Source organism: Anser cygnoides, chromosome 4 (genome assembly GCF_040182565.1).
Source record: "Anser cygnoides isolate HZ-2024a breed goose chromosome 4, Taihu_goose_T2T_genome, whole genome shotgun sequence".
NCBI classification, from domain to species: domain Eukaryota; kingdom Metazoa; phylum Chordata; class Aves; order Anseriformes; family Anatidae; genus Anser; species Anser cygnoides.
The window spans coordinates 13,074,677-13,087,618 of record NC_089876.1 but is presented as its reverse complement, the minus strand read 5'-3'; the positions used below and the strand labels follow the sequence as shown (position 1 = coordinate 13,087,618).

At 41.3% G+C, this 12,942-nt stretch overlaps 2 protein-coding genes across 6 annotated transcripts in view; one reads left to right on the top strand and one right to left on the bottom strand.

Moving 5' to 3' along the window:
• EVC2 (EvC ciliary complex subunit 2) overlaps positions 1–4,162 on the bottom strand; it is a 71,201-nt gene extending 67,039 nt beyond the window's left edge. For all 3 annotated transcript variants that reach the window (XM_048046227.2, XM_048046211.2, XM_048046201.2), the window contains exons 1-2: positions 3,971–4,162; positions 1,115–1,169 (exon numbers count right to left, since the gene is read on the bottom strand). In XM_048046227.2, coding sequence (XP_047902184.2) covers positions 1,115–1,169; positions 3,971–4,162 — 247 coding nt within the window. The remainder of the gene's footprint in view (positions 1–1,114; positions 1,170–3,970) is intronic.
• A 95-nt stretch (positions 4,163–4,257) lies between these two features.
• The window catches only part of EVC (EvC ciliary complex subunit 1), a 54,177-nt gene continuing 45,492 nt past the window's right edge, over positions 4,258–12,942 (top strand). For all 3 annotated transcript variants that reach the window (XM_048046255.2, XM_013179812.3, XM_066995640.1), the window contains exons 1-5: positions 4,258–4,428; positions 8,065–8,175; positions 10,933–11,016; positions 11,547–11,779; positions 12,735–12,819. In XM_048046255.2, coding sequence (XP_047902212.2) covers positions 4,258–4,428; positions 8,065–8,175; positions 10,933–11,016; positions 11,547–11,779; positions 12,735–12,819 — 684 coding nt within the window. The remainder of the gene's footprint in view (positions 4,429–8,064; positions 8,176–10,932; positions 11,017–11,546; positions 11,780–12,734; positions 12,820–12,942) is intronic.

Here is a 12,942-nt window from a genome sequence, read left to right as displayed (position 1 = left end):
AGCAAACCACTAAGAACTTAGCTGTAAATATGTTAAAATTTATGCTTACTAGAATGGGGCAATTCTCAGTCATAAAATCAGCACACGATTCAGTGTTTGTAGCAGCCCTTCCTTTAACATGAATATTTACCTACTAACAAAATGGAAAACTAATCAATCACTAACACAAGAATATACTCTCAAAATCCTCCAATTGCGCCACTTTGTCTAACACCATTAGGTTCTTCTGAACTATAAAACCGCATGCATTTCCTTTCTCAGTGGATAGTACCTTATTAATTTGCAACCCATCAGAAAGGAAGATGTGAGCAGCAAACATTATGTTGTATAAACACAGGAAAAAAAAAAAAAACAACAACAAGGAAGCTAAGCAAATCTGAATTATTTGCTTTCATATTTAAATTAATAAACTCATTTCTGAATTAGCCATGGCATAGGGCAAAGAAATTAGAGGCGTCTCACTGGATGACTGCTTCAGAGCGTGTAATTTCTTGGCAAATGCATGTTACGGAATCATCTCCTGGGGAATGGCATCCTCTGCCATGGGGGAAGGGTCTATTACAGACATTACATTGCCCCTCTTAATATGCTATATGAGAATGTCATAACCTTTCAGTGTACTCATCTCCACCACACTTCAGTGAAGTAGAACGCTGTTTATTATCTCCATGTAAAGAACACGAAGACCAGAGTCTCTGAGCAACTAAATGATTTGTTCAAATGTAGACAAAGTCTGGCATTCAGCCCTCTGATGCAGATCTTCTAAGATGTGACTCCTCTAAGTATAGGACCACCCTATTTCAACCAGATTAGGCAAAACCCACTAAATACGTGCTGTGTATTTGAGATCAGTAACCAGTACACTTGATACCCACTGTAAACAGTATTTGAACTTGTTATTTGAACTTGAACACTGGGACAAGATCTCAGGTACTAACCTTGATGGGATGCCTCCAGAACCAGACTGCTTCACTTTTTCTCCCTTTCCTTCCTCCAAAGTCAGAGAGCAAGTAAAATCCGGGCATGGCTTCAGAACCCTGCCCACCTACACACCTATCCCCCTGTAGAGCTGAGACCCCCACAGGCTGAAAATAGAGAGAAAACAATTGCATACCTGCCATTCCCAGGCATTCAGTCTCATTTTGTAGCCACAGATCATCTATAATAACCTAGAGTTAACAGAGAAGACAGCAATTATAAAAAAATATTTGTTTTCATAAATATTGCTTAATTAAATTTTTAAGCTGAATTTATGCTTTACAATTAGACAGAATCCTGTTCCACAAAGCCTTGAGTTTCCCAAAATTAACTAGTAGAAGAAATACAACACTGGTCTAGAGGCAGTTTTTCAAGCAGTATGAGGCACTGCTGCTTCCTAGCACGGGTATGCATGCCTGGAGCTCAGACTGTGTTCACAGTGGATATTATGAGGCTGAGACTCTGCACAATAGTGGAGCAGAAGTGTTTGCTATGAAGCATTAGTTTGTTCTTACAAAATAATTCTTCTTGTCATTTCCAAATGCAGAACTGAGGACCCAGGAAAATCTTATCACTAGGAGTCAGCAGGAATTTGTCCATATCGGATGAATGAGTCTACACAGATCCATTCAAAGATCCCACAGGCTAAAATCTGTAGCTTATGAGACTCCTGGCTGTGCCCAAACCATGGAGATCAGAAATCACAGCTCTAAAACTTCCGTAAAAGAAACCAGTGCTTTTAAGGATTTTAATGCCCAGTGTTTTGATCAGGATGTAGTAGTCACAAAAGCAAGTTCTCATTTAATAAAAATGTTTCCCTGTGGGAGAAAAGACAGTTACGAATACCAGCTGATTAACAGCCATCTTCTACGTCTGCTGAATGCATGTGAGTAATGTTAGTTCTGACTCATGTCAACACTACTGTTATAGTAGAGTGAGTTATGGGCAATTTTATTCTTCACTTGCTTGAGGAATTCATCATTTGGATTATTGCTAGAGCTGTAGCTTTAGTTAACCTTGTGTAGAAGCAGTTCTCACCTCCAATAGGACACTTTCCATCAACATAACAGAAAATGCAAGACGTTTCATAAATTTGGATGCACCAGAAGCCGTGGGTCTTAAGCAGAAAAAAAGTACAGATAGCTAGCTGGGAGACAGACAGCTCTTGTGGAGGAGGAAGAAAGGACAAAGAACTCTGAGAAGCCCTGGGATGCAGCTCGGGGAGGCACCAGGCACTGAGCTCTTCACTGCATGCTATTTGCATCTCCCTCACATATCCAATTGTACCGTTCTTCCTGTATAACAAAATTATTGCATGCAAACTAAATTATGCCAGAGATCTCTAGTTCCACGACTAATTTCTTCTCATTAGTTAAATGATCAATTAAATGAATCTGAGTTTTGACTAGTCAAAACACAAAAACCAACAGGAAACTCCATTAAAAAACTTAAACAAAAAAATTGCCTGGTGACGATATATATATATATATGTATATACTCACATATTTGTCATATATATGGATATACAGCAATAGAAATCTCATTAGAAGGGAATTAACCAGATATTTGCCAGATATTTATAGAGCAGTCTTTGAGGGAATGTGTACCAGTACAGTAAATGGCTGGAATGACACTAGTGTAAAACACTGATGAAAAGATAGTAGGACAGCCTATTATGTTAAGTATTAACATAAATCTTGTTCATGAACATAAATACTAAACATGACTCTTCTGCAATACATGACATGGGCATTAAATGCCAACAGTTTCTTTGTAAATAAGCCTGTAACAGAAGTAGACAAACACTGGTTCAAGCATGTATAAAGACGTGTATAAAATGTGGCTTGCTAGCTGATCCTGCTTCCTACGAAATTTATGTACAAATGACTCAGGATTTCCAGAGACACCAGGCAGTCATTCATCTGCAGTTTTACAAGAGCTCACACAAAAACCTGTGGTGTTTGTATAGGCATTTGCATCAACTATGAATGACACTACAGCGCTCCTTGCTTTCTCTTCTGCCTTATCTGACATTCTGTCCTCACTACTCTGCGCTGAATATTTGACATATTTCTTCCAGTCTATTGTAGAGTGCATCCATAATACCAGAGGGCATCATGAGGAGCTCCACATCAGCCAACAGGGAGCCCAGTGCCAACCCTACAGGCCAGCAGTGACATTAAGCATCAAAAGTAATTAATTTAATGCAGCAAAATTGCCAGCACACATTTTCCCAAGTTTTACATTATTTTTATGGTGGAAAAAATAAGGTTTGGGGGAAAAAAAACACTGCTATTTCCTGCTGATTAGTGGTTTTTGTAATCAAAGCACACAGTAATTGTGAACTCCCTTCATCCTGCACCACACACGTTCTGGTACTCTTCACATGGTCAAAAGAAAACTGCGCTGGCACAGCCTGCTGGATAGATAACTAGAAACAGAAATAAAAATATGAGCTGTATCTTAAAACACCAATGGCATCCCTAACAGCAGGCTGACACCAGTGAGCCAGAGTGCTGTTATTTGATAACAAAATCAAATGCATCCGCTCAGGAAGAGATAAACGGTGTCAGTGTCAGCGCCTGGGGTTTTGCAGTGGCCCCATCATGCTGATCCATGGGAGATGTTCCCATCTTCGACGCCACCACAGGGTCCGTGGTGCCTGCAGGGCCACAGAAGGGTGCCTGACATGGTTTTGGGTGCAGAGGATGCCTGCTAGAGCACCCACCCCACGTTGGACCTGGGAGCCTTCCCAGGGAAATTAGCTCCCTTTGCTTCAGTAGGGCAAGGCTTAGCCACAACTCCTCGCACCACAGGGCCCTCCTGAGGCGAAAGAGATGGGACCAGCCTGCGACGACGGCTGCACCCCGGGCTGCCAAACCACCCGGGGCCACCACGCCGGGGCACCCCTCTGCCCTCAGGGGCCCCGAGGCTCCTTCCCCCGCCGCAGCCCCCTGAGGAGGGGCTCGGCCCCGCGGCGCCCCCGCCTTACCCCAGCCGCCGTCCTCCCGCAGGGCTCCCGGGGCGGGCCGGCCGGGGGGCGCCAGGCGGCCGCTCCGAGGGGCCAAGCGGGGAGCAGCGCCATGAGGAGGGCGGCCAGCAGCCGCCGGGCCCCCCGTGGGGGCGCAGGGGCTCCGCGGAGCCCTCCTCGCCGCTGCCCCCAGCCAGGCCGGGCCGCAGCCATCCGCCATCGGTCTCCTCCCACGATAGGCGGGGGGAAGGAGCGGCGGGACCTCCCTTTTCTCTCCCTCCCCTCCGGCCGAGCCGAGCCGGGGCCCGATGGCGGGGGTCGGGGCGTGCTTGCGGGCGGTGGGGCTGCAGTTCTGGGCCGGCTCGCTGCGGGTGCTGCCCGCCCTGCTGGCCCCCGCCGTGCTGCTGGGGCTGCTGCTGGGCGCCGCCGCCGCCGCCCTGCTCTGCCGCTGCGCCATGGGGCCGCGCCGGCGGAGAGAGGTACGGGGAGGCCGGGCGGGGAAAAGGGGCACCCGGGGGGCTCGGAGAAAGGACTTCAAGGGGCTTTGGGACGGGCCCCGCAGCGCTGCTGGCCCGGCCCGCCGAGGGGAAGCATCGCTGGGCCCCGGTCCGGCGTCGGATTAACTCCGGATCGGTTGCGGGTGAACTCAGCGGTGGGTGGGGTAGCTCGCGACACCCCTCTTTAAAGTGGTTTTACTGCTTACTCTATTAAAAACGTACCCAAAGTAAACGGGTTGACTCAAAACAAAACACAACAGCATTGCTTTTGGAATGTAAACGGGTTGACTCAAAAAAAACACCACTGTTTTTGGTATAGATGTATTCTGAATAGTGCCCTCCTGACCTTTATCCCTGAAAATACCTTCAGCTGACCCACTAGTTGTCTCACACAGCCATCACTTCGTGTGGAAGGCTGTGCAGCTTTTTGGGGACTGTGGAAGATGAACCCCATTTGCAGAAACTTCCTGAGATACTTGAAAATGACCACTTGTTTGTTTCCACTCTGCAACAGGAGGAACAACTCGATTTCCAGAGCAGGGAAATGAACAGCGCAAGCAGAGAGGATGAATACTCACCCACAGCAATAAATTTGCCCTGTGGGTACACTCGTAGACATGAGACACACAGGAGGCAGAATATATTTGACAGTTTACTCAATGCAAAAGTATCAGGGTTTTCTAAAGCGTATGATTTTGTTAATGGCATACCTGGCTCGCCGTTTTAAGGATGGGGGCGTACATCTTTATTACACAGAGCGTTTGTTTTGACCACAGAATAACAGAGGTAGCGCGTACCTGCAGAATCACTACCTGGCAGGTATGTTTTCTGAGAATTGTTACCAACTTCTGCTACCTTTGTGGACCACGTTTGGTCTCGGGTCATGTTGGGTTACCTGGGTGCAGCAGTGGTTGGCACAGCTGGGAAATTCGGAGTCCCGCAAAGCATTGTCAGTGTTCAACGGGGTGTCTGGTTCAGCCTGATTTTTAACTGCACCTTTTTTCAACTGTAACTGGCCTGCAGCACGTGCGTATCTGCTAGGGTTGATCATCACCAAGTATGACATAAGAGAAAAATCCTCTTGCTCCCAACTGCTTTTAAGTGGGAGGTTTGAAACTCTGTTTGAAGCCATGCTTTAGCCTAATAATGGATTCACTTCAAATGCTGGATCAATGCATCCTATGTGAGTGTAAGCCTCTCTGATTCAATTGCTCATTTTCCCTGCCTTAATAGACGATATCTTTATTGTACTGTCACTACTAACTCAAATATAGCCAAGTACAATTTTATCCTTTATGTCACTTATGTCAATAGGGAATAGAGGCTGTCAGTTCTCTCTGGCCCAGATCTTTAGATGAGTTTAGGTGCTTAAATGCCATTAAAATCAATGCTGCTGCTGTATAAGAGTTGTTTATTTCAAAAGAAAAATAAACTATCTGCTGCTGCATACAGAACACATTGCAGGGTGGTCAGATTGTATCCTAGGGGTCTGATTTCCCAAATGCAAACAGGGTGACATTAAGCTCTACTCATTCCTTTCACATACTGTCTGCCCCACCTGTGCTGTGGAGCAGCTTACTGCATGTATAGCAGGTCTGAACTATTATTCTTACTGTATCATAGTTACTATATAGTTGCTACTATAATATGGTAGTATTCTGACTAGTTACTATATAGTTACTACTATAATATAGTAACATGCTCACTATATCATAAATACTATGTTGTTACGATTGTAATATAGTAGTTACTCTATTATAGCCTTCTGTACCCAGAATAAAAGCAGGGATATTTTACCTGTTTTACCATGTTGCTTCCCAAGCATCTGAGTTATACGTGCAGTGGGAGCAGGGCAAGTACCTGGAGTACAGAGCATCTGTAGGCACTGCAGTAAGCCACCAGCATTTGTCACTCAGCCCCATTTAATCACTTCTATATATTCAGCCTGAATCTGTGGGGCTTGAATGCATGCAGTTAAGTGCCTTATTGGTGTAAGGATCTGTGCATACTGGGAAAGTTTTAAGAAAGCTTTACCATGGTAACTTCAGACATTACAGTGCACTGTAATGCATTTCTATCAATAAAACTCTCCTGTTAGACTTAATGGCGTTGCCTAGAGGCTCTTGTGACCCTTTGGGTTGGAGCTTGTCTCATTATGATATTAGATTAGCTTGAAGAAGTATTACAGTAATTACAGTTAGACTCAGTTTTATTAAACTTCTTAATGATCTAAAAGGGAAGCTCGGTAGCACTTCAGTTTCATTTGTAGATATTATTCAGGAGGAGTTGCAAAAACAAGGACGAAAATGGTGAGGAAAGGCATGAGATCAGAAATGCTAGCAAAAAATAAATGAATCCTGGAAAAAATGAAAACGCAGTACAAAACTGCAGAGATGAGAAAAGCAAATTCTGAATGGCTGTGGTGTGATGGACAGTGGTGAATCCAATGTGGCTAATTCCACAGCTGCCAGTCACTCGACCTAAATTTTGCGAACTTCTGGTTCAGGGCAAATAGGTGATAAAATTGAGAAAGTAGATTTGTAGCTGTTCTTTTGTCATTAATTGATTTTTAGAAAACAACATCTTAAATTTGGCATGTCTTGGAGACTTAACACAAGAACATGACCTGTATTATTGAGCACCTATGTTCCAGAGAGGTGACAGAGGCAAGTCGTAAGAAATGAAATCTATTCCAAGGCTAGGCAATTCTCTCAAGAAAATGGACTATTTTACATGCCAGGTGACCAAACAATTCAAGGAGAATTTTTCCATAAGACAGTTATGTGCATAGTGGCTGCAGCCATATAATTCGACTGCGTCAGAAAGCAGTTAGTTGAACGAAAACCTGAAAAGTAAAAGAAAAAAGTCATCAGGGTAGGGTGGCTGCCCTTCTCCACAAGATCTTTTCCATCACTACAAGATTCCTTGCGGTGCTGCATTTGGATGCATTGGCTGGTGTTGTCATTTTTTGGTCTATGCTAGTGCGCAGAGAAGCGTGCAGCACTTTGTGCCCTCACAGTTTGTGTCTGTACCAGAGGCTGTGTGTGTTTGTCAGGGAAGTAGGGACCAGTGATGTATGCTGCTTTTGGGGAAGGAAAATTGTAAACACTTTGTGATGGTTAGTTGTTCTTGACAGGAACTTTCCCACACAAAAAACTTCATTTAGGAAGTTTTTCTTTTGGCAGGTGAGCAGAAATATTGGGCATTCTCCTTGTTGCAAACAATTACAGACAATTTTAGTTAACTTGCTTTAAGTAAGGAGTTTGAACCAAGACTGCGAGCTCGATAGTAATCAGGAGTAAGACATTTTGAGAGCAGGTGGATTGATTTGACACATTCACAGCCTTCTACAAATTTTGGGGATAAAGTTCTACTTCCAGACTGACAAATCAAATTCATAATGTTCAGTAATTTAGAAAAAAATTATTCTTGAATATATAAAACTCTTTTTTTCATTCATTTTCAGTTCATATTTTTCCAAAATTATCATTTTCAACTGATACTGAAATCATTTTCAAAGTGGAGATGTGAGAGTATCCAGGCTGCTGTCAGGGATCTTCCAGGTGAATCTGTATGATCTCAGAGTTACATTTTACCTGTTTTCTCTCGGAATTTCAGAAGGATGATTCCCAGAGACTTCTGGAAAGCTTCAACTGTGATGAAAAAGAGCACACACTCACAAAAAGTAAAGCAGAGCCCTATACTTCAGAAGAGGAAATGGTGCTGGAGGTAAAGCTACATTCTTTTTGGTGGATGTCCATTTTTTTGGATGTAGTAATCGGTACATTAAGGGCCTTGTCCAAGCTGTCTTGATTATAGTGGTTTGGAATTGAGCCCCTAAAAAACATTCAGGAAAAGTGTAAGGAGATTGAGCATCTTCTTAGGAATGCAACCATTTCAGGTATTCATTTCCCATATGAATTCTTTTTAATTTGAGCTACTTGTTTGGACATTTCAGTCAAGATCCTCAGTTCTTTTTGGACGTGGGCTTCTTTTAGTTTAAGGTTTAGCATCCTTGATTTCAAAAGGTTGGTGAAAAAAGTTCACACTATTGACACAGGAAGAAGTACATAAGCACTGAAATCAGTCTTGGTAGTTAATAATGGATTCTTTTCTGGAGAAGTTTTATTAGAGAAAATTTGACAGTGACAAAGTTGTTTCATCAGATCTAATCTGGAATAAATACTTTTTCCTAGTGCCTCTTTAGGATATGGGTATAGATCTGGGTTGGATTGTATAGGTCAATGGAGGGACATAGAATAAATGAACCAAACTTAGTATGTTTGAGAACAGCATCTTTAATGTCATTCTCATACAGGAAACTCTCTCATCAAGTACTAGCTGAAGATAGAGTGCAGAGGTCAAATGACCACAAGTAGTGAAACACCCACTAGTAGTAAGCTGGGATTCAAGGACAAATAGAAAAATAATTTGGAGAGAATGTGGTAGAAGGTACAGGGTTAACCCACCCTCACTAAAAAATCCAAATAACTCTTTCTTTTTTTTTTGTGCTAATCTCAAAATAGTCATGAGAACCAGTCCTACCGTGTAGCTTTGCCTTTCACCCAAGCTGATTTTACTGCTCTTGAAGAAGCTAAAAGTTGAGGGTAGAAATACTTAAAAATTTTGCAGTCCAACTAACTCTGTTATGCATAAATTAAATACATGCAGAAAGTGTCAGTTAAAGCTAGACAGCCTGGTGCTTACCTTGTAATGAGGATTGGTTCCAAGACAAAGAGAAGATAGACATCATTGTAAACATTTTACTGTTGATTTAAATCCTGGCAGGCAATTAATCTTCATTTCAGTTTTGTGATGAAGAATGGTGACAAACTATGGTTGGTCCTTTTCCTTGAATTAAATTACAGCATAACAAGTGAGCATTGAATAGATTCTCTTTTGGAGTGTAAATCCTGTGAGAGAAATTATGCAACGATATAAATGTATGAATATTACCAACCCTTTTGAAATGATACCACAGCCTTTAAAAGGTTATCCTTCACAACTATATCCATTTCCCAAACAAGCCAACTCATTTATAACACATTAAGAAGTAGCCTCGTTATTTGAAAGGGCTTTCTCCTGTCTATTTGCCAAACTACTGAAGTTATATGTGTTTTTTTTTTTCTATTCATTTGCTCCAGTTCCCAGAGGCTTTGGCTTTTACTGACATCAGATTGACAGTTCAGGAAGATGCATAGATGGAAAAATGCTTTTAGTTAGGTTAGAGCACTTCAGAAAAACAGATATTTTCATTCTGAGACCTTCCACACTGCAATAATACCACAATTACCGTATTAATAATAACTGTGTATTACTCATGCCTGCTGAGAAGCAGGATGTATGAGCTCCAGCATACTGTGGCATGGCTTTATGGCTTTGGACTGGAGCTACTTTGCTTCCAGCCATTTCAGAGCAATGGATCTGTCGGGTTCTATCCCTGAATATGTAGCAGTGGGGCTACTTAGTATGAGCAAATGTTTTACATGCTGACCCCTTGCTTTTTACTTTATCAGTAAATCCAGAAATGACTTCTGGAAATAAATGAAATAGAGATGAAAAGGTGCAACAATAAAAGAGTCTAATGAATGGCGTGGTTTGCTCCTCTCTTCCCATCTCTATTTTTAGATTCTATTAGTGATTTGATATTTCCTAGAAAAATCTATATAAAGAAAATTATTTTAACAAATCGGATTCTTTCATTTCATGTAAAAAAAAAAAAAAAAAAAGAAAAGGGTTAGAACAGGAAATCTCCTAAAGCTTGGGTTTAACTATTCTATTTGTTGCATACAGCCAACCAACCTTTTAATTGGCCATGCATAACCTCACAAAACAAAGCTGATTACCCCATTGTTCCAGTGCATAAAGCAGTGGATAGGAGAGAGGAGGAGCACAAAGTCAGACTATGTGAAATAGCAGATTGTATGAAAAGAATGAATTCTTTATAAAAAGTTCTTTGGAGGAACATGGGTATTTTCTCTAGATTATAGGTGAGGGTTGCACTATAAAAGCTCTTCCTGGAAAAATGACTAGTTTTGTTTAATCTATTGTTTCTTTATTTAAATTGAAAGGCAGAATTTATAGCCATGATGATATCTGTGGAGTTTATTCCTCAGTACTTTCTATTATTAAGATTATTTCAATCTCCCATGTGAAATCTTTACTTGCTGCTTAAAGGGAAAAGAAAGGAAATGAAAATAACTTGTGAATATAATAAACTATTGTTCATTTTTCCTTGCAGGCGTGAAAAAATTTTGGAGCAGTGCTAATGACAGAGTTCTATTTTCTGAGTTTTAAACTCTGACCTGAATTGAGTCCTAGGAGAAGACTCCTCATGACAAAGCTGAAAGTCAATAAGCATTCTGTTATCAATTGGAATTTCTGGGTTATATAACCAAAAGTGGCATGCAGTACTTATAGTGAACAACCATCAGGTCCACTGCCATTCTCAAACTTTAAAGTAGTTTTCTGTTCTTTTCCATGCAGGAAAATGAGTCTCCTCTGAACAGTAACATCACGGCATTTGCATTAAAGGCAAAAGTCATCTATCCTATCAATCAGAAATTTAGGGTAAGATTTTAGACTCTACTTGTAAATATTAATAACAAACGTTCTGTGTCAAAGTAAATTGCAGAATCAAGTACCAGAAGAAAACTTACTGCCAATCTGCTTTAATAGGGATCTTTGTTTATAGTCCATTGACTCAGGGTTTATTCTGTAAGGCATCAGCTGCTTTCATCTCCCCCTGAAACCTGCAGTGCTTTACATGATGTCCAGTCAATTTTCACTGTAGTCAAGAAACCTTTTCTTCCCATTAACATTAATGAAGGTTGTATCTGTCCAAGGAGACACAAGAAACACCCCACAAGGATCTGCCCTTCAGTCAGGAAGAATGCCCCAAACAGATAACCTCAACAGAAGAGTGCTTTTCCAGGCAACGCAGAAACCTGTCAGGATGATAAATGTTAATTTATGTGGAAACACTTTCACTGTGTATGTTGTTTAATTTTTTGCTTGAAAGCAAACACTGCAAATTGATGAGATGTTTATCTCCAGATTGTGTTGTATTAATTAACCTTGTAAATTTTCTTTGACTGTAGCCTTTGGCAGATGGCTCGTCCAATCCATCTTTGCATGAGAATCCAAAGCAGGCAGTTCTGCCTAATCAGGTAATGGAGACATCTACGTCAGGCAGCCTGGGATCCCTTAGCCAGGGAGACAAGGAGGACTGTAGTTCCTCCACAACGATACATTCCACAACAAGTGATGACAGATTTCAGGCTCGAGCCTTCGTCAAGGTGACCTGCTTCCCTGAAGTGCTAACGTGTGAGAGGTAAGCAGTAAATCTGTCCTCATGTTTGGTTGTTTCCTAGTGCCCTAGTGGTTTTCAGGACAACCAGTAAAAGTCTGGCATAAATGAAAGACTGGGCTTGTGTGCATACATTCACCACATCGAGACAGGGTTTTGGCCTATAGCCCTAAAGCAATGGTTGGAGAGACTAAAGAAATGCATCATGCTGTACACTGAAAGTCAGTTTATTCTTTATGAAATTTGGGGAATCAGAACTTCAGAAAAGAAGTCTCATGAAAGGGGTTATCACTGTTACGATAAGGAGATCCCTTTGTTTTGTCTTGTGTGCTCATTTCACTCGTGTAGTGGATTGTTGCTCAGCTGGAGCCCTCTGCACTGTACAAAATCAAGTCACACAACTTGTGTCTTGAGAACAGCAAATGGCAGAAGTGTGTTCTCTTTGTTTTAGTAGGAACTATTCCTGTCATGTCTTGATACTGTACGCTTCTCAGATGCACGGTTGATTAAGTATGTAGAGCTAATCTAAATGGACTGTCAGCTCTATTTTTCTTTTAGCTACACAACAGTGAGATACCCTTAGATGAATACATGTCTGTATTCTCATTAGTGAAAATAAAGAAAATTGTATTTATATCACCTTGAGGACTGAGGAAGGAACTAGCAATGAAAAATTATTTTCTAAATGTCCGCTCTTATGACAACCATTTTAATTAAAAGCTTTGTTTTTGCTTTGTTGTAGCCATTCAAGCTTATATTTACCATTCCTTTTTCTGAAGAGAACTGCATCTCCAACTTTGTATGTAGAGATATTTTATCTGAAATAGAAGGCAATGTAGAAATGAAGTGACTCAGCTGCTGTTCTAGGGGCAATGCTTTTAGAAGAATTTAGCGATTAAATGAAACCATTATATGTTGTTGCTCTTTTATGTGATCTTTATTTATATTGATTTTAACACTTTTTAAATCTTTGTTTTAGTTTTGATATTAAGCTCTGCCTTTGCAGTCTTCTTTTAAAAGATCTCATGCTTCTTGATACTGAGCTCAGAAAAGAAAAACATGTGGTAGGTACTCATGTCTCATTTATAGATATTTGATCTGAACATATTAGTTGAATATCAGTTTAGGGAATAATCAACATTAACCACTGGCTACATTGGAAGTAGTTTAGCAGAGTTGTACCTTTA